This window comes from Argiope bruennichi, chromosome 5, assembly GCF_947563725.1.
Source record: "Argiope bruennichi chromosome 5, qqArgBrue1.1, whole genome shotgun sequence".
NCBI classification, from domain to species: Eukaryota; Metazoa; Arthropoda; class Arachnida; order Araneae; family Araneidae; genus Argiope; species Argiope bruennichi.
The window spans coordinates 40,158,151-40,184,850 of NC_079155.1; the positions used below are offsets into that span (position 1 = coordinate 40,158,151).

Genomic DNA, 26,700 nt, shown 5'->3' on the forward strand with positions numbered 1-26,700 from the left:
TTCTGCTCATCATTTCTTGTACCGTTAAACCTAATTTTTTTAGAATCTGGTAAATAAATTTGCTGCTGATTCTAATTTTTTTCATAGAAGTATCTTTTTCTAATACAAAAGGGGAGGGAGAATACAAAATCCTATGCGGAAAAAGAAAAAAAAATCTTGAACTACACGCGCAATGGTTCAACAAAATATAAAAGATTAATAACTATAAAAGATAGAGGTTTCCCTGAAAAAAAATGTACTAACTTCTTTTTCACAAAGCATGACTTTAAAAGAAAAAATGGTTATCAATATTTATCTTTCTGTCTCCTTTCTTTCTCTCTCTCTCTCTCTCTCTCTCTCTCTCTCTATATATATATATATATATATATATATATATATATATATATATATATATATAGAGAGAGAGAGAGAGAGAGAGAGAGAGAGGTTATACGAAAAAAAAACTATCCAAATATATGAGATCGTAACTATCATACTTTCCACTTTAACGGACTAAAATTTTTGAAAATGAAAACAATTGTGGTGCGTCTAACAGAGAAGGGAAGTTCAATAGATTATTTTCTGCATAGCACGTACTTTGATTCTAAACACCATCTGCCGCATCCAAAGCGTCATCGTGGTTGAAATAGGTCAAATAGAAAATTTGTGAAACAAATAAAATGTGGTTTTTCGATTGTTTTTCTGAGGTTGTTTGTTATTTTCTCTTTTCTTTTTAGTCTGTCTAGCACTGGTGACTTTCATATTACAGGTACCATTCCAATGCTACTTATTGTTTTTTGCTATGACGAACACATTCCAATAAAAGAGAGTTGGTGTTGTCATTAGAAAATTTCTTTTCTGCAACCGTAACTGTTAGAGCTTATTAACTTGCTTGCAGTCAGATAACTAACTAGAGCTTACTAACTTGCTTGCGGTCAGATAACTAACTAGAGCTAACTAACTTGTTTGATGTTAGATAACTAACTATAACTAACTAACTTGCTTGTTTTTCATATGATTCTTGAGCTCAAACTTCAAAATACTTTAAACCAAAATTTTATTTCTTTCCTATGAACGTATGATAGTTATAGTATCGTATATCGGGATAGTTTTTTTTATAATAACCCTGTATGTACTAACGAGTTCATTATAATACAGTATTTGAGAGAATGTACGCCCATGGTTCTTCAGCATGGTGTATAAACCCAACATACAGAATGAAGAGAAAACTCTCCTCCATTCAGAGACCCTGTCATCTCTATATTTCTGGTGCATATCGCCCAACTCCAACAGCAGCTCCAAAAACAATTCTCGGCAATCAGCCCTGCAGATGCAATTACAGTTTGAAGCCAGACTAACTTCAATATATCGCCTAAGAATCCGTCTTGCGCATAATATAACAGAGATCTAACCAGAAGAGCTAGAGAAGAAAGAAACTGGCTGGTCTACTCACCCTTCACAGTTTCTAAATCCCAATCAAATCTCATTGAAGAAGTAAATGAAGATGAAGAAGTAAATACATATTAAATGAACAATATCAATATCTTAACAGATGACTCAAAAACAGAACATAGAGTTGGAGCTGCGTTTTGTGTTTTGATCAGTGATTCCTGGTCCTTTCACTAGCCTCCCAAACTGAATGACAAAAACACTGTTTGTCAAGCTGAACCCATCGCACTTCATAAAGCAGTTAAATATGCATCTCAGTTTCCAAACAACAGCACTTTTAAAATACATGTCGACAATAGAGCTAGTATCATGGCATCCTCTAATCCAAAGAGCACAAAGCAATAACTAGCAAGAGAAATTTTTAGTGTTTTGATTTCAAATCCAATAGTAAAAGTCTCATGGGTTAAAGCACATGCAGGCAATATAGGCAGTGAAAAATCAGACCAACTGATGATAAACCCAACGAGAAATGGGCAATTTTATATGCAAACAAAGCTTCCTAAACCACATATAAAAGCCCTCCGCCAGAAAGGCATGCTAGAGGAATGGCAAAGATATTGGAGCAATAATGACACAGGCAGAAAATTTTTTAATATCCTCCCTTCAGTTAACCTTCATCCCACTAAATGGATCAGAGAGGATATTATTTTCTCAAAACTCGGGCCTTTTCCTACCTACCTCAAAAGGTTCAATGTGGTTGAGAGTGATCAGTGCAGTTGTGGTGGGATTGGCACGGTATTTCATTATGCTAAGGAATGCATCCTCACAATCTCTTGACAAGAAAAAACCATCACCAAGCCATAAACAAAAATGGCTGAAAAGAGCTACCAGCAACTTCCTCTCCAGGCAAAAAATCCATAGGATAATAAAATTTTCCATAGTGAAAATACAAATCTATTCTTGCCTCCCTAGCTCTCAACAACAAATGCATACTCACAAAGACTAAAGCACCGCAGGGTCTTATCTTACATTGGCATTCATAAATTTCAATCTAACAGAGTTTCTTTTCGTTTCCATTAACCAAATTATTTTCCATCTGATTTTTATAACAACATCCTTATCTACGATATCATGAAAATAAGTGAACACAGAATGTATGTATATTTTTACACATTTTATCTTTCAGCATATTATTATTCCATTTAGTTGAAAATCTTTGTAAACCGTTTCATATCAGTATTATTTCTTATATGCTTGTAAATTCTGTGCATAGTTAATTTTTTTTCTATTCTAAATATTTTGGTATTTAAATAAAATTCCCGTAACATGCCCACCAAAAACCATTCAGTGAGCAGAATGGTCACGGAAATGGATATATGAAAAGCCGTTCTGTTCTGTATGTGTTAAACGGTGAGACAAGATCATCGTTTATAAGGAATTTTTATTATTAACTACCATCTTAATTCAGGCTTCTAAGATCAGAGAGAATATGAAAAATCGAAAACTATAGAACTTATGTGTATTTTTTTTTGTTATATCTACAGCAAAAAATCCCAAGCGCAAATGCAGGTAAAACTGCTTGTTTATTATTAAAATGAACAGAGTGAGGTATGGGTGAAATAAAAACAATCAAAATCTCCTTCTTTATAAACCAGACTTATTTGGCGGGAGTTAAAATTCCCGATTATTCCTATTTTTGACTTATGAAGAACAAGATACTTCCTTCCTTGATTTTTTGATGTCTTCTTTGGATTTTAGAGTTATGTATTTATTCAAATTATTCAAGCAGAAAATCAGATTATAATTCGTTATTTTTCCGTGGCAATTATTAATATTAACGTGACAGCTATTGCTGACATTATATGGAATTTTTGGAGTTTACAGTGCAAGAGCCTTTATTTGGTCATATTGTTCCAAACATGTAAGTAAATAGTTTTTTTCTTAGAATTCGTGAAATTACGATACTTAAATTGAAGTGAGGACGAGAAAGATATTCTTAAAAATAAAATCTGTATGTTTGACAACAATGTTTTCTTTTTTCTTTTTTTTCCTGAGAATGTCCCAACTGACCTATGTTCATCTGTGATGCCAGACATCATATAAGGGTAAGTTGCTGTACGCACTTTCTAAAATGAGAACTGATACATGTGGATACAACATATACTGTTTTAAATTGCACAAATGTACTTTGATCTGCAGGATGAGATATCAAATACTGAACTCTGTGCTTGAATTGCTAGTATAATTAACCATATCCAGCAAAAATTAAGAATTACTTTAATCTTTTTTAGTTTCTTAACTCAAAAACAGTGTGCAAATCTTTATAATATTGGGAGAATCTGAATTTTCTTATTGGAACTTTAAAAATATCAATATAGAATTTTCCTTCCACCTTTGATATAGTTTCGGAGGAATATTAATTCAAATGAAAAATATATTCTTAATTTCCATTAATAATTAACTTTTAGAATTATATGTATTCATTCAAATGAATGACTGAAACTTACTTTTGTAGTTTCTCTTGCTCTAACGCCTCGACGACAATTAGGTACCACGAACTTCAACATCCACCTAAAAAGCAATTTATTTTCCTATAACACAGAAAAGTTTTCGAGGTAATAGAATAAAAAAAAGACAATTTATATTTATATATATTTTTTTACCTGGACATGAAATTCAATGGCACATTAAGCTGTGAAAAAATATTGTCTATACTCTCTTCTTTGTTATTTGAATCCTCTTTGGTCATACCAGTCATACTCTGAATAAAAAATGCAAAAGTAGATGTAACTAATATAGTTACTATTATTATTTAAATAATATTTTTTTTAATGAAATCGAATGATAAATATACAACAGGATTCAGATTAGCTTTCAGTTTTGAAATCGCTTGAGAGCGTCTTTATAGAGGATTTCTTCATTTTGAATCTAAATTAAACAAAGGTGACGTTTGATTTTTTTTACACATTTTTTTCAAAATTCCATACCTCAGTGCAGGTGGGCGTTTGTTCTGGATGATTTTAACTGATTCATATATGGATTGGAAATACACATAGGAATTTTTATGACATCACACTGGTTTTATTAAATCGCACAGACGATAAAAACCATATTATTATGTTGATACCATCAGGAAAGCTATCTAAAGAAGGATTTAAAAAATCCTCGGTTTCATTAAAAAAAGAATTGCATACAATTTTTTTTATCATTAATAAAAAGTAAATTTTTAAAATCACCAGGAAATTAAAAACAATCGGAATAAAATACTAGAAGAAAAATAGAGAGACATAAAAGTATTGATAACGAAATAATATTTCAGGTGTAATAATATTTGGCGAATTTCTTTCGGATTTAGTCGCCATTTTTCAGAATGCACGCAAAAAACAGCTATAGTAGTTTATAGTGAATCAAAAATCAAGCAACAAAGAAATACTTGAAGAAAAATTGTCAACAATAGAAGTTTCGAAATTGGTGAATTGACAAACTTGAATAGTCTACATATGCAGAAACTGAACATTTCTGCTTAATTTTAGAATCATCAAACGCATTTTTTATATAAAAAAAAGAATTATTAAATACTTGACAAAAATTGATAAAGAAATAGAAATTTCGAAACTGTTGGCTTGATAAAAGTAACGTGACCATATGTAACAAAAATTGTATGAGTTTACGAGCATTACTACTCAATTTAAGAAGTATGTAGTGTATTTTAAACTTTTCGAGCAAAAAAATAATTTGCTGAAATTTTTATAATTCAAGATTAAAAATCAAAATACTATTTAAGAAATAAAAGAATTTTGTAAAACTGATTTCCCGTTTCGTTGGAGAAACAACCAAAATAATTATGAAAAAATATATTATTACTATTTAGTTAGTAACTTGATATTATGCTATTGCTTATGTTATTTGCTAGAGAGAAATAAAGCCAAAAGATATCATTTCAGCGATTAGGCACAAAATATATTAACTATCAATTAATATTTTTTTTAGTATTCAAATCATCAAAATTGTATAGGCATAAATTTATACGCTAAGCATTTTTGAAGTGAAGTTTTTCTTTTACGTCGATAGAGGGATTAAAAAGTGCATGTGCAAATTATTTCGAAGTGTAGTAATAATTTAAATAATATTTGAATTGCAACTTTTACCTGTAAGAGTTGGACCAAAAGTTTGGGATCCATTTCCCATGTTATAGATCGAACATCGAACTAAAATATAATTTAATTAATTAATTAATTTAATAAATAAAAACGGACATCTACGTGCATATAATCTCTAGATCAATAACATATTATTTTTAGGAGAAACTAGTTATCTTCTTGAACGATTTCTTACCTCCTTGAGGCATCTGTGTCCATGCCTGTTCAGAAACTGCCGAAACATGTAACCAGATGAAGCACTTGTAGTTTGAAGCCACTCTGTAGCTTCCTAAATGCATGAAATATATTATAAACTCTTTCACTACCCAACCGACCATGCAAATTCTATACTGGCTGGTCAGCTTCAGTTTCATATAACCTTTAGCTTACGGCTGGTACAACAGTTGTACCAGATTTATTTTTATCTTTCCTTACTGCGCGGTACAATAGTTGTACCAGTAACGAGTTTGAATTTCGTTCCCCCAATTGAACTTTCCAGCTGAACCCTAATTGCCTTGTAAAATCGCTTCCCTTTTGTGTCGCACCCCTTAAGGTCAGGAGATTTCGTCCAGCAGTTGTTATTATCAGTTGTTGGCGCTAATGAGTCTTGTGAACCCTGCTTTGGCGGCATTTTTTAAAAGTAACATTCCTAAAAGGTATGGAATGAGTTTGCATAATTTCATTTGTGGGAAATACTCGTTGAAAACTTTCGTCTTTTACACTGTTTCTTAATTTTTTAACTTTATAAATTCCTTAATATTTTAACTTAATATAATTTTGTAACTTTATAATAATATATGGTTATAGGTGGGCCCATCTATTTGTCTAAATATTTGAACCAAGAATTTACTTGAAAGAATTCACTAATCATTTGAACAAAAAGAATTTCTGACGGAATAGTATTATGAAGGTAATCGGCTCCCTAGACAAATTGTTACTTCTTCGTTCCCATTCGTCACAAATGATGCAGAAAAACTAAATGGAACCTCGGTTTTTTTTTTTTTCACTCTGTCATTATATTTTACATTGAAAAGTGACAAAACACTTTGTTTTGTCTTCATGCCTACCCCTCCCCCTTTTACTGGAGGCATTCGGCATATATACTTCCCAGTCATTATGTATTAGTCTAATACAGTATTAAAAAGACCTATATATATATATATATATATATATATATATATATTGATTTTTAAGTAAGCTGTCGGTTTTACCATTAATTTTCATAATTTATGAAATCTATTGATTTAATAATTTATAATTAATCATTGATTAAAAGTTATAATCCTACTTTTGAAATATTGAATGAGGTTGTTAAAATCTATCAAAAATAATGATTAGTAGTTCTTCTATATCAGAAGAAAAATATTAAAATCTTTATACCTTCATTTCAATCCACTGAGGAACTTAATTTATTCTAGAAATATTTGTATTGAAATGAAATAAAGTAGCTGCATAAAAAAAGTCAGGAATTCTAGATTTAATTTTAAGCATTTCTGAAAGATAATCTAAATCAGCTGCTAGTAAAACTTGTTTTTAATAACGAATGCTGATCATTTAGAATGCCAGATGTATTGTTTTAAGTTTTTTAAAAGTTTTTTGCTAACTACTTTTCAACGTAATATTATCGCAATGTAATCTTATGTATCGAATTCTAAGTAAACCATATCTAATCTTACTTTTTAAAAATTAATTGTCTTTAATCTGGTGATTACCTACGTATTAGTAAACTTTTCTGCAGAAAAATAATTTTTCGTTATAATTCAGGTATTTATTGTCTGTAAAATTGAGCACGGTTTTCAAAAATACTGCACTGCAAAGAGTAATTGAAATTCTCAGAAAAAAAATCACTACTATAAATTGTAAGAATCGACAATAGAATAGGAAAACGTTACTAGTAATTATATTAAAAACCGTTCAAACTATGTTAGGAATAAAAATTATATTCGATTTCTATGAAAGCAATATAATATTATAAAATCTTTTAAAGATGTTTTTTAATTTATAAAACAGCAGATAATTGTTATCAGTGTGATGCACGAAGAGATGTGAGTACTTTTAGAAATAATATATAAATAATTAGGATCTTTAGTACATTATATATATAAATCGTTACATTTTATTAAAATTTATGAATTAAAATTATAAAAATGGAATAAAATTCACAATGCAGTATTCAAGCGTTGTCAGCTAAATTCACAGCTTCAGTAATGCTTGAGAAATTGATTTAATTTTAAATATAATTGAAAAATTGTGAAATTATTGTTTAATGTATTAAACTATTCAGCAGATATCGTATTTGCAATTTATTTATTATTGCAATTTCTCCTACAGAATTGCTGGAATAATTTTCAGGGAAAAAAATAAAATAAAACTGAGATTAAAAGCCTTCTCTAGGGTTCGGGCGAGCCGAAACCACAAAAAAGCAACCCGCTTACTACGGAGGGGACAGATGACCCATTAACTCTACGGGTGGTTGAAATCGAAGTGGTTATTTTCAACAAACGCCTTTAAAAGAAGGGGAAAACACCTTCTAGTTTCTCTCACTGAATGCCCGCATTCAAAGTAACTTTTTCGAGTTTGGGTTGCCGAAGCTTAAAGGATAAGAGGTGTAAGAATGTAGAGCGAGGATATCCTTGGTGATAATTCGTTTTATATCCAGTACCCCTCATTTGAAATAAAAACCGACCTGCAATTACAGAATTTGCATGGCTGGTTGGGCCGGATCAGTAGTGAAAGAGTTAAAATCTTATTGTAACATTTAACATTAGATTAAAAAAGAGCCAAAAATAATATCTCATATGTACCTTAACTGACATGGAGCTAAATTTCTCCTTACCGATATCTTTTACTATTTGGGTAGCAACTTCCTACAAAAAAAAGATAATATGTATTTAAATATATTGCAATATATGTATTTAAATATATTAAATATATAAATGTGTTATTAACCTGCATTGCTTGAGGAACGTTTGCACTTTCTACATCTGATGAAGTAGCCAAGAGTCTTGCAAAATCACTATAAACGTCAATGTCAAAGCCTAGATTGGAATGGAGAAAATATTGAATTTTTCTCTTCATTGAATTATTTTTGTTTTGCTCTATCACCAACATAATCGTATTGCTATTTATTCAGTTTTCCTATTTGTGAGATTAATTTCTAAACATCCATAGATTTATTTACAATGAAAAGAAAAATAAGTACACCAATTCAGCGATCGATTATTCAAAATCACAATTCAAGTCTTCGAAACTTAATTGTTTAAGAAGAACCTAACCATAATGCTTTGTCAAGAGTATAGAAGAATATATAGTATATTATATGGTATATAATATATTATATAATATGATATAATATACAGTATATTATTCTAGCTCATTATTTTTTATTTGTGAAAGTTCATTTTTCGTAGATATTAAAACATTGAAAAGAAACTTAGAAATGTAAGATATATATATATAATGAAAAATTATTTGTAATTGCTCATTGGTCCTTCATTTGCTATTCTACGAAATACAGAAATTGGGAACATGCATTATTGGTTCCATACTCCCTTAAACATCTTCCGCATAAAAGATGCGAAACTTTGGTAAAATCCTAGATGGGCCCACCTCTTGGCGATTTATTTGAAATCTCGCCAAGTTGACTACTAATTGAATATTTGTTATTATTATTTTTCAATTAAAAAACGATACTTGAAGGCCAGAAATAATAAATATAATAAAAAATAAATATAACAAATAAATAAAATAAATAAATAATAATAAAATAAAATAATAAATAATTAAGAATAAAAAAATAAAATAAATATAACATAAAATAAATATAATATAAAATAAATAAATTTAAAAAATCCGTCTAGGTTGCCACATTGGTGACGTTATCGCCACTCATTTGGCGAGAATTCAGAAAGACTCCAAGAGGTGGGCTGTGCTAGGATCCACCCGAAGCTTTAACACTATGGTCACATGGTTGAATAGATAGCAATGGCCTTTGAAATGCTTCTTTGACATGTGAAAATCATGGTAAAATTAAAATCTTAAAATATCCACGTTAACTATATATTAAAAAAATGTGGATATTTTTAGAAAAAATCAAAAAGATCTGATCGTCTTAAATCAAAATCATACAGTAAGAACAATTGAAAAGAAAGGAGCTGATAAATAATATTTGTCATAAATCGTGGACATTTTAAATGCTACCACTGAACCCATCTAGAAAATAAAATCCGTACATAACCCGCTTAACGAAAATGTTCTTGTTTAAATAATAATTCGAATAGACATGTTTTATTCTCGGAATCATAAGTCTGAAGAGATTGAAAGATTGAAATGTAAAGAGGTAAGAGGCATATATGAAAGTTTTCTTATTCAATAATGTTATAATCATATACAAATTAAATAGTAAATAAAAGGAACATATAAGCATCTCACGATGCTGATAATAGAACTAGGTTAAAATACGTTTCATCCTAGAAAACAAAAAGAATAAAGACAAAATTAAGGGAAGAATGAAAGTATGCAATATCAGCGTACATTTTGATGCTTTTCTGGTCCCATTTACAAAAAAAAAATATCTTTCTAACTGTTTTGCAATGCATCTCTTCCGAAAAGGTGTTTATTCTAAAAATAATTTACTACAAAACTATCACAAAACATTTTTACTTACAAAAAGTAAATATATATTTAGTGCCCAAAATGTTTATTATAAAAAAATGTGAGAGAAACAGTCAATCTTTTATTAGTTATAACATGATTCTAGCGAGTTTGCAACTGACCTTGGAACTCAGGCGAGTCAATATTGCTGCGAAGGATATAAATATGAAATGGTGAGAGGCTCGTAAAGAAACAATAGGGTTTATTTAATATTTCTTTGTATTTTTTTCTTACTTTTCATTATTGATATACTTTCAATCGTATATTATGAATGAATGAAATGCAACTAGTTGGTCTCCTAAATTTTCAAAATAGATTAATCTGATAGCATGCTGTTTTTACTCAAATCTTGCAACTCATTAAAGTCATGCTATAGTATCATTTTAGTTGAGTTATTTTTCTCACTCTACATAAAATAAAAAAAAAATCCTTTCTTACTTCCTTTCGCTTCGCATAAAATATTGAACATGATCATATTCCAGTCAGAAGAGCTCGTAGAAGCATCGATATGTTTTTCTAATGCCTGAAAGTATTTTCTGTTAGTTTTTGATATCATTAACAATCAATTTGATTATAAAATTTTGTTTTAAATAATTTTTACACGTTTTCTAAATAATTTCACTATTTTATGAAACACATGTAGGTTTTTTTTCATTCAACGATTAATATAATGAGACTTAAATTCACCAAATTAGTTAAAATGTATGTTATTTTAAAATTATAAGCTAACTCGAAAATAAGAACTTCACAATTAGCTTAAAGGAGACTACGGTTTAAAATTCAAATATAACTTTCTTTAATCATAGTATTAAAAAAATTTTTTAAAAATGTACGTAATGCTGGTTAAATATTTAAATCAAAATATATACAAGAAAAAATAATGAAGTAAAGAGAGTAATATTAATGTTATTTGAGTATAACTGCATTTTTCAAACAAAGTATAATAAATATCTGATATACAGTTTTTTGATTTCCAAAATTGAGTGTGAAAATTTATTAATTTTACTTTATCTAATAAATTTACCTAAAAATACAATTCCAAATTCATTAAGTTGAAAAAAGTTCTTACAAATTAAATGGTCGATAAAGTTACGTTAACTTGGCACAGTTAAGAGTAGAAAAAGGTTTCACCAGCGTTTTAATCATCTGTAAACTGTTAATATAAAATACTGTACTGCATTTAATTATAAAATACTGTACTGCACTGTAAAATTTTCATATACTGTATTGCAGTATTTGTAAATTTAAGAAAGAGTTTTAAGCATTAGATTGTAACAGATTATCAAAGTCTTGTGAAAAGTGACCTTAATAGTTTTATATATGTATTTTCTATTTATTGTTCACATGGACTATCCTAATAAAGTCAACAGTTTTGACATCATAGTACTATTAACCGTTTGCTTGTTACGGTTAAAGAGATGCAACGTGTTTTGATTGACTCTTATGGGATATCTACACCTCCGAACGCTTTCATGGGCATTGTAAGCATGACTTAAAACACAGATTTCTGTATTAAAATTAAAATAAATTAATTTAAATAAATAACTAAGAATTTATTAATTAATTTTGAAAATTCCAAAAAAAAAAAAAAAACTTGCAAATATAGTGTATATATTCAACTTCCTTAGCATTTGAACCCCTAAAACTTTTACTACAGCTTCTCGCCATTAGCTAATTAAAGAGTTGAAATCATAATACACAGTTATGTTTTTACTTAGAATTGTATCGGCTTCATCTATCTGCAAACTTCCACTTTCTTATTCCTAGTGTAATTCAATTTAATGTCCCACAACTATTAAATAGAATTGTTCTTTCTTAGCTTTTAATAACAGAAGAAAGTCAAGTTCTTAAACATATGATAAAACAGCACAAAAAGATTTGAACTGTAATAGGAACATTCAAATCTATCTTTGCAAATAATGAAAAATAATAATTTTTTTTACAAAAATGACAAAATTCATAGAAAACTTGAACAATGAATAAATTACACCCATTAAACACGCAATGTTTTAAGCTTTAAAGTAACACAAGAATGAGTTATTACATTTTTGGGAGTTACGAACAGAAAAAAATGCCACCATTTAGTTCAATTTTATTTTTTGAAAATTACACAGAACTACTCCGAGATGCACATTCAGAAATTCTAAAGCATATATAAATCGAATATGGTATTTCTAGATCCAACAGGCTGCCCTGATGAGCTCATGCTCAGACACTCTCAGACACACATTCATCTTTATTATTAGTGAAGAATTCTTCGCATATGAATTAAAACCTGTAATTTATTTTGCATCTAGCTTGTTTCTATGTACATGTTTAAACAATGAGTGTCACAATCCGTGAACCCCATAAAATACATTCATTTTTCCTGACTTATTAAAGTTTGTATGGTATTTAAAATATTTAAAAATATATATTCTTACATCATCGAAATCCGAGCAGGCACTGAGCATTGCTGCGAACGTTTCTTTAGCAGTCTCCTTCTTCAAAAAATCCAATTTATAATTGAAGGTCTTTTCCTTCACTTTCTCAAGTCCAAAATCAAATGTAAACAAGTACTTGAAAGAAACAAAATAGAAAAATAAAATATAGTTTTTATTTACGATAAGAAAAACTATTTTAAGAGATGCATTTAATATAACCATGTATGAGGGCATATCAATAAGTAACTCAATATAATTTAGAGCACAGAAAAAAAAAGAAGAAGAAGAAAAATGCCTGAACATGAGTTGCAGCCATATAAATAATTAGTATTTGAAAAACCGTTTTGCTTTAATTCATATTGTCATTCATTTTTTACATCTTTCAAAATTAAGAGCATTATTTACTGAGCATCCTCATATCTAATGCGTAATTTCATACAACAAGCTTTGCACTTTATTAGCGAGTTTTGTATTTTACTTATTAGTAATGCATGATATAAAATTAAAATCTAGTTTTCTGGGCATAATGAAGAACAGCTTGTGAGTAATGTATTATCCATTTATTTAAAGTTTTCCACTTTCCAATATATATATATATATATATATATATATATATATTAAATTTAGAAGCTCTATGTGTAATGATATGTCTTGTTGAGAACAAGCACGCTTACACATTCTCCTTTATTATTCGTGAATAGTCTATAATTTTCTGTAAATTATTGTACAAAAATTTTTTGTAAAATATTGTACAAAAATTTTCTGTAAAATATTGTACAAAATTTTGCATTTTGTACAAAAATTTTCTATATTGTACAAAATTTTACATATTGTACAAAATTTTATAAATTGTACAAAAATTTTCTGTAAAATATTATTCAAAATTTGTCATATTTTGAGTAATAAGCATCGAGTTTTCTGCTAAAATGTGTATTTTTTAAAATCATACCATAATCTATCAGCCTTGAAAATATTGCTTCTCTATGATATAATATCTAACGGATTCTTGTCTTATATACAATACATTTCACTAATTGTCATACTCAGTTGCATTAGATTAATATTGCGAAGTTGCAATCAATAATATGAATTGCAAATGATGTCGCATTTTAATAAAAATTTTTAATAATCCAGTTTCTTGTAAAATATTCTGAATCTTTTATTATAGTAATGACAAAACAATAAAGATGTCCATTCTATAAAAAAAATATTCTCTAACCAACTAATTTCAAAGCAATTGCAATCCATACACAATACAAAAATACTTTTGATTCTCATGCATGGAAGTTTTTCAATTTAATAGAAATATGAAAATTTAGACTGGAAGTAAAAAAAAATATTTATTATACCCAATAATCTTTCAACTGCTGTGGTATTTTTGCAATGATGGATGGCTCTTCACCTTCTTTGGCTCTTTCTTTGGCGTAACTCATTAAATCAGGATCATCCAATACGCGTCCAAATATGCTGACCATTAAACCTTTTGATTTTGGTGTATCATAGCCATATCTAATTAACATCTGAAATAAATTTGAAAATGTATATAAAGCATAATCACAAAAATGACAATTAAAAATTTTGTAAATTTCCAGAGACACTCAATTTGAAAAATTTATATTAAGCATGACAATCGAAATTACATTTTATCATTTTGTGAATTTCCAGTAACACTCAGTTTGAAAAATGGATATCAAGCAATATCATTGAAATAGCACTTTATCATTTTGTGAATTTCCTGTGGCACTCAATTTGAAAAATGCAAATTTAGCAAGATAATAGAAATTTCACTTTATCGTTCCGTGAATTTCTAGTGACAATCAGTTTGAAAAATGGATATCAAGCAATATCATTGGTATAGCACTTTATCATTTTGTGAATTTCCTGTGGCACTCACCTCAACGGCAGTCATCATCATGTGGTTATAAAAGGTAAGTAAGCCATTAGGATAGTATCTGCTACTGAGAAGGTTGTCAGTACCACCTTTCCTGCGTGCTTCTCTCTGTGTACAAAATGTAAGCATGTAAATATTTCCAAAAGTACAATAATAAATATTTCATACACACTTATAAAAAGCTAGATTACTTTCAAAAATAATTTTTTTTAAAAAAATTTCATAAACTTTTTGCATTGTTGATTTTTAGTAATTAATGGATCGAAAATATAACTATCTATATATCAATTAAATGATAGAAATATATCTAAAATTGGAAAATATACATGTTGCTTCGGACTAAGAAAGAAATAAAGCAAAAATCTTCCAATTAAAAGTTCATCAAATAATTTACTCAAACTTTAGCAGATATCATAAATAATACACTGCATAGTTTCTGAACTATGAAATAATCTGTATTTATATTTAAACTTGAAATACTGGGAATCTACTTACAAACATGAAATATTCAATTTGTTGTCTCATCATAAAGCAGAAAAAAAGCTGTTCAGAATTGCAGCACATATTGAATTTGAACATAAAAAATGAATTAACTTTTTAATTCTGAGTTTCTCGTAGAATTTTGTTAGATTTTGGGAAATAAAATTTAATTAAAGGTGAAAAATAGTATTAAAATGTAGGTTATGCAATTGTAAAAATCAGCAGTGAAAGAAAAAAGAGCAGAATGCAAACGGCTTTTTGTTAAGAATATTGAATAAAAATAGCATTTGATAGTTTTACAAAATATCTACCCTATAGCATAGTCACCTACCTTAAGAACATTGCTAAAACACTTCGATAAAAGATCCACTCCCAAAGGTGAAGAAGCGCCTGGCATTACTTCCCTGAAAAAAGATTTTAAAAAAGAGAAATTTTCATTCCTTCTTTTCATGCTGTTACGATTTTAATTGCAAAATTATTATTCTTTATAAACACATTTAACACATTAATCTCAATAATACAAAATATTGTTGAGATCTCATGAATCACGGAAAACCATTGCGCTTGAAAAATCTTATAAAAAAGGAAAAAATAATGGCGAAAATAATTCTTGCAACAGCTATCATAACTAATATTTTTGAATGTGAGGCCTGCGTGCTTCACGTTGTCTCCTTGACCAAAACTGTCAAGGTCACTGAGAGCAAACGTCATTTGAAATGCGAATGTGTCGTCTGTATTTGTTTTGTCAGTCCAGGATTCATTCTGTTCGTAGCATAGCAAGGAGCAAAGTAATAGAAAAAGAAATTGTTTATTTTATAAGATTTAGTTCAATATATCACTATAAATATTTTGAAGAAATAAATAAATAAAAAGGGAAGGAACAACAACGTTTCAGAAATTAACAGATAATAGACTATCCAATGATAAAAACAAATAGTCCCAGATTTTCAAGGATAAACTTGATTTGCAATTCATCATGAAATAGCTCAGAAGATAAACCACCCTTAAAAATGGAAGAAAAAAAAAGAAAGTCATAAATACAAAGCTAACCAGCTTCCTTTGTGCTGTAGACCATTCTCAATTGGCAAATATACATTTATTTGGCCAATGTGAATTTTTTCACAGCTCCGGATGGAAACAAAAAGATTTCACGTGAAGCATGTTTGATTTTCAATATCCGAACAAATATATTATTCCTGAATCACTCTTCAAGTGACGATTAATACGTTAAAAATCTATGCAGTAATAAACAATTTATATCAATAGCAAAATTCTTCAAAGGAGGAAATAAGTGCAAAACCGTTAATATAGTCAATAAGATAATTTTAGGATTCAAATAATTGCAAAAAAGAAAAAAGGAAATAAAAATATTTTGTACAAATCTTATCATGAAACCCTAAATTTATTCATAAGTAGTTAATTGTTAAATAAATTTATAAAAAATATATTGTTTGAAATATCAAAGCATGACAAATAATAGGCTTGATTTTTCTAGCTTTATTTGATGATTAAAATTTGCAGCATAGAGATACATAGCAGCAATGTTTACACAAAATAGGCTTTGATACGCCGATACGCGTGTAAGCATTAATTCAGTAACAAAAACAAAGAAAAATATTGTGGTAAAGACTATTTAAATAAATTTTAAAAATTTATTAAAGTAAGAAAAATTTAGCCTGAAATAAAATTGCCATGATGTCTGAACTTTTTTTTTTTAATTGGCTCTATAAAAGCTTTTGAGCATTAATATATTCTGAAGTTATTGCATATTGCCGAGTTAATAATTATGTGCTAAATTTGGAATTTAGTTCCAATGGTCGACACTTTAAAATGGTTTAAATAATTATTTCATCATGCATACTGCATATCCCAAATTATAGATAGTGCGTCAGATTATAAACCATATCATGTTAAATTTAAGTCATAATTGTTTCTGGTTAAAATATTAAATACAAATATTCTTCGTCATAAGTTCGTGCAAACTTAAATTATTTATATTAGGCATGCTGGGAAGAAATTTTGATTTGAGCGAATATGATCAGAATAACAATGAATCTTTTTTTTTTCATGTAAAATGAATGGTTTCAAGAGTAACTGAAAGAGGGCTTTCACACGTCGTACTGAGATATTTTATGCAAAGCAGGTTAAAGCAACTAGCTGGAAAACTTCGTCATTCGATCCTAGCAGCAGAAATTTTAACTGCCACATGGAACGGTATTGTTTAGAATCCTCAACTAATGCATCTCAAAAGTTTGCACGGACAAAGGATTGGAGTCGCGAATAAACTTTATTTCATTGAATACCTTCATCGGACCCTGAATTTGATATGAAGTTTTGAGGAAACGAGGAGGTTGTATGACCTTGGACGAAAGTGGCAGATTGAGCGTGGACAGTGTACTTGTGATAAAAGTTGTATGAAAGAATTGGATTCAAAGTCATCAAAAGAATATAGCAATGCTTGTGAACTGGGAGAGCAGATATAGGTATAAATAGATAGATATAAGTAGTTCACCAGTAATTACCGGCATATACAGATTAAAGACTGAATTTTGTTTTATTGGCGTTGCTAAAAATGTAACCTCAATGGATGTTGAACATGACGCTTCACCTTATGGTGACGTCAGTACGTAAAGCTACCGTATTTAAGTGATGTCAAACCTTCCTGAGTACCAGACGAAGTGACTGTTTCTATGGTTTTACAGTATCTTTTATTCAGAGGGCTTTCTTTTTTTGATACCCTATATCCGACTGGAAAAACCTGTACAGTTACTGCAGAATAATACATTAAGCATTTCAAATGACCATGCTGTGCCAGCATTGCAAGTAAGATATGTATTACCTGTGAGGACTTCTATGCAGGATCGTGACCGGCCCAACTTTGCAAGTGAGATCAAGATGTTCCTATTGGGCACTTTCACTGAAAATCGACTGATAAATCATGGTAGTATGTTTAAATGGCCCTTTTGATCACTTGTCTAAACTCCAGCAGATTTTTTGTTGTGAGAATATTAAAAGTCTCATGTATACCGGGCTCTGAAACATATCATTCTACAAATCGTCGGTGTCATCGATGCTTGTATGCTACACTGTGCTATAAAAGGTGTAGTAATGCGCTTCACTGGCATAATATCTTATGGTGGTGGTCACGGTGAAATATCAATCTCTTTTATATAAATGTCATATTATCTATGGTTTAAATTATCTATTTGTGTTTGTCTGATATGCATAAAACATTTTAGTACAATGTGTAAGCGTCTTGTAGTAATTATCTGTTTCATATCTGGAAAAAATTCAATGTACTTGTCATATTTGTTCAAACCGAAATTTTTCTGAACGTTTTTTTTCTTTTACTATGAATTTTTTGCACGAATTACGAAGTTTACACGAATATGATGCACCTTGTAACTGCGTATGATTTCTAATTTTTAAATGAAAACAGCCGGCATCCTGGCATAGGGGTAGCGCGTCTTCCCCGTGTTCTGGGCGTCCTGGGTTCGAGTCCCAGTACGGGAATGGTTGTTCTTCCTCCATTCTATCCGTGAGATGTGTGAATGTGCCCCGCTGTAAAAAGGGGTTGTGCAAGCGAATGAGATGTGTGAGTAGCTAAGACGTACTCTTGGCCCTAGTTGACGCTACTAAAAACAAGAGACGCTCCCTTGGCTTAAAATCTCTGACTTCGTCAGCGAGCTTGTCCATAGCAAGTGCCATTATAAACAACAACAAATGAAAACAGCCTGATTATTCATCCAAGACTTTTGCTACTTAAGTAGTAATACCAATGTCATTGAAATATATTATTTTGTCTAATAAACAATTAAAAAAGTAAACAAACTATATTTTTCTTAAATTGAATGCAACTTAAATAAGAACTTTTCTTCTGCTCATAGGAATTACGCCTGTTAGCAATAAAGCGATTATACAAGAATATATTCAAAATGACAACGTTTATAGTAATATATTATTTGAGTTTAATCACATAATCAGCTTACACTGGCATTTTAAAATCAAGAAATACTTTTAACAATCTGAATGTAAATTAAAAACTTACCCAACATTCGCAACTGTAAAATATTCTTTTTCACAACGCAAAGGAGCATCGAATTCGTGTTTAATTTCATTATCTGTTTCTGAAGCTGCATTGGTGACGGGCCTTGACTGCAAAGTTGATTATAACAAAGAGAAAATTTAAATTAACCAATTCCAAGCATAACAAGCCAGCCTAAATTATGGTAAATATTTACATGGATTACATTTACATGGATTTTCATATTTTATTTATTTTTTTATTTTTATTTATTTATTTATTTTGCGGTAGATCTGACTTCAGATCTTTTGTTAATCTGATTCCAGATGTGCATGTACCACAGGTTAAGGAATTATATCTAATTTTTATAAATTGTTTCGATAGGCAATTTCTGACCCTGACCTCACCCAAAAGATATAAATTACATTCAAGTGTAGAAATCCATTAATATTATGTAGAAGAGATAAAAAAAATCTTAGTTTTGGTGACAAATTTCTTTGGATGCTTTTTGACTTAGATTATATCGAAAGCCCTTCAGAAGTTTTGTTGTATTACATATACATAAAAGTATATGTTATATACTTTTTTTTAAAGATTTTAACGCTAATTTGCCCAAAAATGAAAGAATCGTATCTTGAAGTTGTCTGATGAAATGATTTAGATATACTTTTTTCAATACAGATATAAATAATAAATTTGATACTGCTACTCAGTTTTAAAAGAAATGTGTTTAATATTATTTTAATATAATATAAAATATTAAATCAAATAGGTAAAAATAGAGTAATTTTAATTTTTCCTTCCTTAGTATCCACGTGGTAACTTGAAAACAGGACTTCACAGAATTTGCATCTGGTGTCCAAAATTTTTTACTGATGTTATGAAATTTGTATCCAAAAAAACATCATGTTGAAATATAATAAAATTTCAAGACATAAACAATAAAGTCATAGAATTAAAACTCATATATGAAATGAAATAATTCCAATTATCGAAAAGTAATGTCATATTTCTCACCTGTAAAATATATATTTTACCATTCAACATGCCCCATTCAATGTCTCTTGAAGATTTGTAGTAATCCTCGATCTGAAATTTAAAAATAAATATAAAAATGCAATTTCAACTTAGGTTATTATTTATGAGGTTCGTGAAAAATTTTGTGGTATTTTAACAAAAATTATCTTATGGGCACTTCATCCATGTAACAATGGTTATTCTGCCTATGAGCATGAAATTTCATACTGAGATTTTCGTTAGTCAGCATACATTACAGCAACCTGTGATAATCATATAGGAGATATTGCTTAGCAAGATAAAGCCTATCCAAAAGGGCAGATGTTCTAGTGTTATGTGAAATTTGTATTTTAAACCCGATTAACGTTATTCTTATTTATGTTGCACTTCAAAGAGCAGCATCAATGTCTTTTAAGTATGATTATTTCATGCTGTACATAATATACAAGCATGCTTAAAAGATATATATGTTGCTCTTTGTTATTAATCCTGTTTTAGACCTAAAAATGTTTTTATTTTTAGGGTGACTGACATTTTTTTTTTATTCTAGCCTTCTTTCCTTAGATAGTGTATTGATTCCAAAATATTCCAACATCACCCTATATTTACTAGTGATTGACCCTATATTTAATTGATTCCAAGTAAATCAGTTAAATAGATTCTCCGAAACTTTTTCGCATGCTCTTTAATTAGGATCTTTTCCCTCCCCTTTCCACTCTTCATAAAATTGATGGGAATGACCCAAGGCATGAACGCCACGGATGATCTGAATTTCATATATGAAATTTTTTTTGTTCCGTAGTTTAATAAAGAAAAGTGACTATGCATTTTGGACACCTTTCTCCAGCCGATTAAAATCAAAATTAGACAAAGAAATGTAATTTTAGTTACAAAATCGCATGTCAAATTTCAATTACTTAAACTGCTAAGTTTTTTACTTATTGCATTGATTTGCAAGCAATATAGTGAGTGAAACCCAATCAGCCATCGGCGAATATGGTTTAAAATTTAATATTCATCGACATTTTAAATGCTAAATTTCGAATTAATTGCCATTTAACCTATTCATTTCGTTATTTATTTATCGTTCTTGGTAGTACGAGGAAATACAAACTAACAAATGATCAACTTCCGGATAGATTTGGTTTAAAATTAGATATAGCTCTACACTTAAAATGTTAAAATCTGTGCACCAATTGTTAACCATCTACCTTTTTACGTTTCATAGTAATAATTTTAACTTAGACACAAACAGAGACAGTTTTGCTTAGTTTAGTTATATTAACGTCCCGTTGTAAAGCAACACTAGGACTATTTTGGGACGGACCTCGTAATTTCGAACCACGGTCAGAATACGAGGACGACACCTGAGCTGGCACCCTCCTCACCACACCACACCAGCGGGAGGAAGTTTGGCATGACGAATTTAACGTGCAACAGACTCCCTTACACAACGGTTCTTCGGTGGAATCTGAAACTCTACGGCTGACAAGTCGAGACCTTACCACCAGGCCACCGCGGCCGTCAAATAGAGAGAGAGATATACTTCTGAGGGAGGAATTTCGTTCAAAATTTGGTGAAAATTTAGAAATTTGGCTTAAAACCCATATACCATATTTCAACCGTCTATCTCAAAGTACTTTTGAAGTATCGTTTTCATAGATCACACATGTATGTTTCAGACTCATAGAAATCTGAAACGTGAAAATTCGTAAAAATATCCAATTTAATTTTTTACGGTGATTACACTAATTTCTTTTTGTATACTTTGTCTAAAAAGAAAATACTTATAAATTTAAATTTTGATTAATAAGATCCAAAACACCATGCAGCATCAATTGCAGAAACTTTAAAGACATTCCTTTCTTCAATGAAATCCAAAAGGTGTTATTAAACTGAAATGAAAATAATATGGTAAACTACATTTTAAATATTTAATTCCGTTTTTTTTTTCGAAAACTATTCGAGAACTATTTTGGAAGGTCCTCACATATTTGAACAGTAATCGGTTGAAGGGACGGTGCACGCAGTCAGGATAAATCCGTCAATATGAGATACCTTTCCTCTTACCTATACGCTATCTCTATATTTCCATACCAGGAAAAAGGTAAACTACAATATGGTAAACTATATCTTAAATATTTAATCTCCGTTCTTTTCCGAAAACCCAAATCCGTCAAGATGAGATACATTCCCTCTTTCCTGTACGCTATCTCTATATTTCCATGCCAGGAAAAAGGTAAACTACAATATGGTAAACTATATTTTAAATATTTAATCTCCGTTCTTTTCCGAAAACCCAAATCCGTCAAGATGAAATGCATTCCCTCTTTCCTGTACGCTATCTCTATATTTCCATACCAGGAAAAAGGTAAACTACAATATGGTAAACTATATTTTAAATATTTAATCTCCGTTCTTTTCCGAAAACCCAAATCCGTCAAGATGAGATGCATTCCCTCTTTCCTGTACGCTATCTCTATATTTCCATACCAGGAAAAAGGTAAACTACAATATGGTAAACTATATTTTAAATATTTAATCTCCGTTCTTTTCCGAAAACCCAAATCCGTCAAGATGAGATACATTCCCTCTTTCCTGTACACTATCTCTATATTTCCATGCCAGGAAAAAAGTAAACTACATTTTAAAAAGGTAAGCTAAAAAAGTAAACTTAAAAAGGTAAACTACATTTTAAATATTTAATTTCCGTTCTTTTCCGAAAACAATTCGAGAGCTACTTTGGAAGGTCCTCACATATTTGAACAGTAATCGGTTGACGGGACGGTGCACGCAATCAGGCTAAATCCGTCAAGATGAGATGCCTTTCCTCTGCCTTGTACGCTATCTCTATATTTCCATGCCAGGAAAAAGGAAAGACACCTCTTCTTGAAAGATTCAGCATGCTGCGGAAACCGCGTTTTGAGCCTTATCTTTCCAATTCAAAATCTAAGACCTTAGAACAATAACTCTGTTTACTTAAATCAAAAAAGAGAAACTTACTTTCAGTGATAATTTTCCCAGGCGTTCTGCATCTTTTTTGCTTACACAGCTTTCCAATTTCGACTGATCATCAATGTCCTCCGTTACAGTTCCGCCAGAATCTAAGCAGAAAAACTTTTTAGAAGGAAGCATAATGGCTTTAAGAATTAACATAATTTAACTTTAGACGTTGATTTCGAATCTCACCTTTCATGATGATTTTCTGATGCTTAGTTCCAATAACAATGTCTTCAACTTTCAATTTTCCGTCATCCATCCTTCGAAGGAGTATAGTGTCTGGTTCTACGGATCCGGAAACAACAGTCTGAAAATAATTTAATTAAAACGGACAAACTGTTTCCAACTATTAAGAGTTTTTTTTTCTTATAATATTAGCGCTACATCATTCACATTTAGATAATACTAAAACTTTTTTATTTAACATTTTAACTAAATAAAAATTATTAAATTCAGGAATATCTTATTTACATATTTCGGCAGTCAGATGTGTTAAACTATGAAATACTCACAAAACATTAATATTTCTTTAATTCAAAATTCTCCAAAAAAAAAAAAAAAGAAAAAAAAAAAAAGAGGACTGAATCAGTACCACTATTTCTACCATTAATAAATAAAAGGTAAGTACTGAACATACTATGCATTAGTGAGATCCTACAGTACCTATTTCATAGCATATAACATAATTCAGGTTGATAAACGTACTTACTTCCCCAAGCCCATAGTTCGCAGTTATTGTGATAATAGATGGGTTATTCGTAACTGGATCACATGTAAAGAGAACACCAGAAACTTCACAAGCCACCATGTCTTGAATCACGACCGCCATTGGTGAATTCAAAATTTGACCATTTCGCCTAGAAATATCAGTTCGATTTAATTAAAATATACTATTTTAAAGATCATTTTTAAACACCACGAAGGCTATTTCGAGGTGGATTTTATATTTTTTGATTTACCATCAGATGACGAAGTTAGTACATGAGGGGCACACACTCTCCAAACTCCATTGGAAAGACGATGAAAAATCTATGGTTCAAAAATTAGAATTTTCGGAATATTTCTCAGATGTGATTATTTTAATGCATTGAGAACTTTTCACTATACTTTCCTTTGTCAACTTTGTCTGTCATATTGTTAATTTTATTATTAAACTTTCCTTCTTATTAATTTACTTTCATACTTAATTGGAAAGAGATAGAAGGGGAAAACACTAGTGAGTCACCTTAAATACTATAACTATTTCTATTCTGGGCTTACTCATTTCTAGAGATGCATAATCCACGATTTTTTGAATAACAAATAATTTTACTATTGTTATTTTTAAATATTCGTTCCGAATATCTGTTATTTCAATCATATTATTAATTAAAAAGTATTAATTATTATTAAATATAAAATTTATTAATTGTAATTTATACTTAATTTACTATTTAAGAAATGTGTGATTGAATTAATTTATCTACTTCAGCTTACTTTTTAATTTTAATTTTTTTCAAAACTATTAATTTTATTTATTTATTGGTGTAAACCATTTTCTGAAAAGTTGAATTTTAAAAAAAAAAGTCATTTCTTTAAAATGTTCGCTTTAGTTCTATATTCTACCAATAGATGGCGCCTGCAGAGTGAAAGGAATATATGCCATTAGTCAATCATGTCACAGGCAATTAGAAATGATCTCCAGGGAATAATGAATTGTCAAATGCGAATATCGGAAAGTCAAGCGGAGAGGTGACTTCACAATTATGAACACTTTCCTGTGATAGCTCCACTTTCAGTGACATGCGATTCAATGATACGATAATTCTAAGAATAACCGGTCCGTTCACTTTTCAATCCATTCTCAGATTTCTGATTGAATTCTTGTTTGAGAGCTTCCATTGGACAGATCGTATCGATTGTTACTTTCTATCGTGATCCAAGACCTGTAATCGAAATATCACAATTAAGATCATATCAAGGATTTGAATCACACCCCTTTTTGAAAAGTATTGATCACTGGTATTTGTGACTTTTTGATATTGGTTACGTAATAACCTTTCTTAAAATATTCGTCATCCCTACTCATTTCGTCAATTTCGGCGTAACTCAAAGATAAATCAAACACAATATGTGCATTACAATGCTAAAATAAGTATAAAAAATAATTCAAATAAAACATATTAAGGGAAAGTAAAATGCAGTGTACATACAAGTCAATAATTGCATACATACATATAGATACAATAATTGTCTCGTATATACGCATAAGTGTACATACGAGACAATTATTGCGTAAGATTTGTTTATCAGCTGTTGTCCCTGTCTCTCTTTTTTTGGGGGACAATGTTTTTGGAACTATGGCAAATAGTTGTCTCAATAGGAGAATTATTTGCCTTTTCTCAACACGTACACTTGTTCTTCCTGCATTCGATGTGATCTTTTTACTGCATACAATAGTTAGCTTCAGGATCATAACCAGCCGATACATATACCGATCATATCCAGCGTTGGTCTACCCTCACTTGCTGCCTCGACTCGTTGGCGCTGGATCATTCGAGTCTATTATTTTCACCAGATGACGCTGTTATAATAACATTTTTACCTTTGCAAGTTAGCCTTACATTAAGAATCTTCACATTATTGCATTTTTTGATCACAATGAACTATAATGCAAAAGAAAATATGAATTATATGATAATTGAAACAATGTGTTCATTACTGAAGTATTGATAGGAATATGAACAGAAAAACAAAATATAAATATTTGTATTATTTTTTGCCTTGCTAATTATAAATGAATTAAATATCAACGTTGAAAATCGACAATAGCTTAAAAATCATTTTAAAGCTATATAAAAAGAAAATTACTTTTAAATTTATTATTGTTCAAAAAGACCATTATTTCTTTAACATAATTTAAAATATAAATAAATGAAATAATATAATTTTAAAGCTTATTTTTTATGAAAAATTCAAAAAATTTTATTAGGAAAGTAAACTTATTTCATTACCTTTTATACTCAACAGCGATATGACCAAACTGAGATGCCCAACATTTTTTTACAGCAGAAAATATCTACAATATACAGTAAAATGCAGGATGATAAATAAAAAAAAATAATAATTTAATGATATATCAGAACAAATAAAAATAACTAATTAATATATTAATAGATTAATCTATGGTAAAATTTACATCTTAACATGACTGGTCTCTAAAATAGGCTTCACTAAATTCTTAAATTTCAGAAAAATAATTTCAAAAACTGAAATGTAATTCATTATTGCAATAAATTAATATTTGGGAATTAAAATTCAGAAATCAAGTTATCAAAGTCATGTTTTTCTAAATAAAAATAGAGCAAATGAAAAATATGTATGATTATAATATTAAACAATTTGAATTAGTACTTATTACTTCGTTAAGACCCTGAACTCCAAGAAAAGTGTCCATCTGTCCAGCTGCTGACATCGTTGCAGTATCTTCTCCTACAAGGATAAATAAATAAATACTAATTGGGTATTTTATATTCATGGAAGCATTTTGAAGTGAAGCAATTTAAGTATCATTATACAAAATAATATAGCATAAATATTTTCAGAGGAGAATTGCATTCCTGGCACATTTTAAAAAGAAAAAGCCCCCAAAATTCAAACCTATTCTTAAACAAATTTAATAAAAGCAATTTTTGGAGTTATTCTTATTATTTATTTAGTATTATT

At 29.6% G+C, this 26,700-nt stretch overlaps 1 protein-coding gene across 1 annotated transcript in view; it reads right to left on the bottom strand.

Annotated features, from left to right (window-relative positions):
- LOC129968149 (prodigiosin synthesizing transferase PigC-like) overlaps positions 1 to 26,700 on the bottom strand; it is a 55,216-nt gene that overhangs the window by 10,058 nt on the left and 18,458 nt on the right. The window contains exons 16-33 of the mRNA XM_056081966.1: positions 26,396 to 26,466; positions 25,989 to 26,053; positions 23,705 to 23,852; positions 23,185 to 23,302; positions 22,999 to 23,099; positions 19,996 to 20,067; positions 19,003 to 19,109; positions 15,286 to 15,358; positions 14,478 to 14,582; positions 13,933 to 14,103; positions 12,584 to 12,718; positions 10,599 to 10,683; positions 8,457 to 8,545; positions 8,312 to 8,374; positions 5,704 to 5,796; positions 5,517 to 5,576; positions 4,032 to 4,129; positions 3,876 to 3,939 (exon numbers count right to left, since the gene is read on the bottom strand). Coding sequence (XP_055937941.1) covers positions 3,876 to 3,939; positions 4,032 to 4,129; positions 5,517 to 5,576; positions 5,704 to 5,796; positions 8,312 to 8,374; positions 8,457 to 8,545; positions 10,599 to 10,683; positions 12,584 to 12,718; positions 13,933 to 14,103; positions 14,478 to 14,582; positions 15,286 to 15,358; positions 19,003 to 19,109; positions 19,996 to 20,067; positions 22,999 to 23,099; positions 23,185 to 23,302; positions 23,705 to 23,852; positions 25,989 to 26,053; positions 26,396 to 26,466 — 1,718 coding nt within the window. The remainder of the gene's footprint in view (positions 1 to 3,875; positions 3,940 to 4,031; positions 4,130 to 5,516; positions 5,577 to 5,703; positions 5,797 to 8,311; positions 8,375 to 8,456; positions 8,546 to 10,598; positions 10,684 to 12,583; positions 12,719 to 13,932; positions 14,104 to 14,477; positions 14,583 to 15,285; positions 15,359 to 19,002; positions 19,110 to 19,995; positions 20,068 to 22,998; positions 23,100 to 23,184; positions 23,303 to 23,704; positions 23,853 to 25,988; positions 26,054 to 26,395; positions 26,467 to 26,700) is intronic.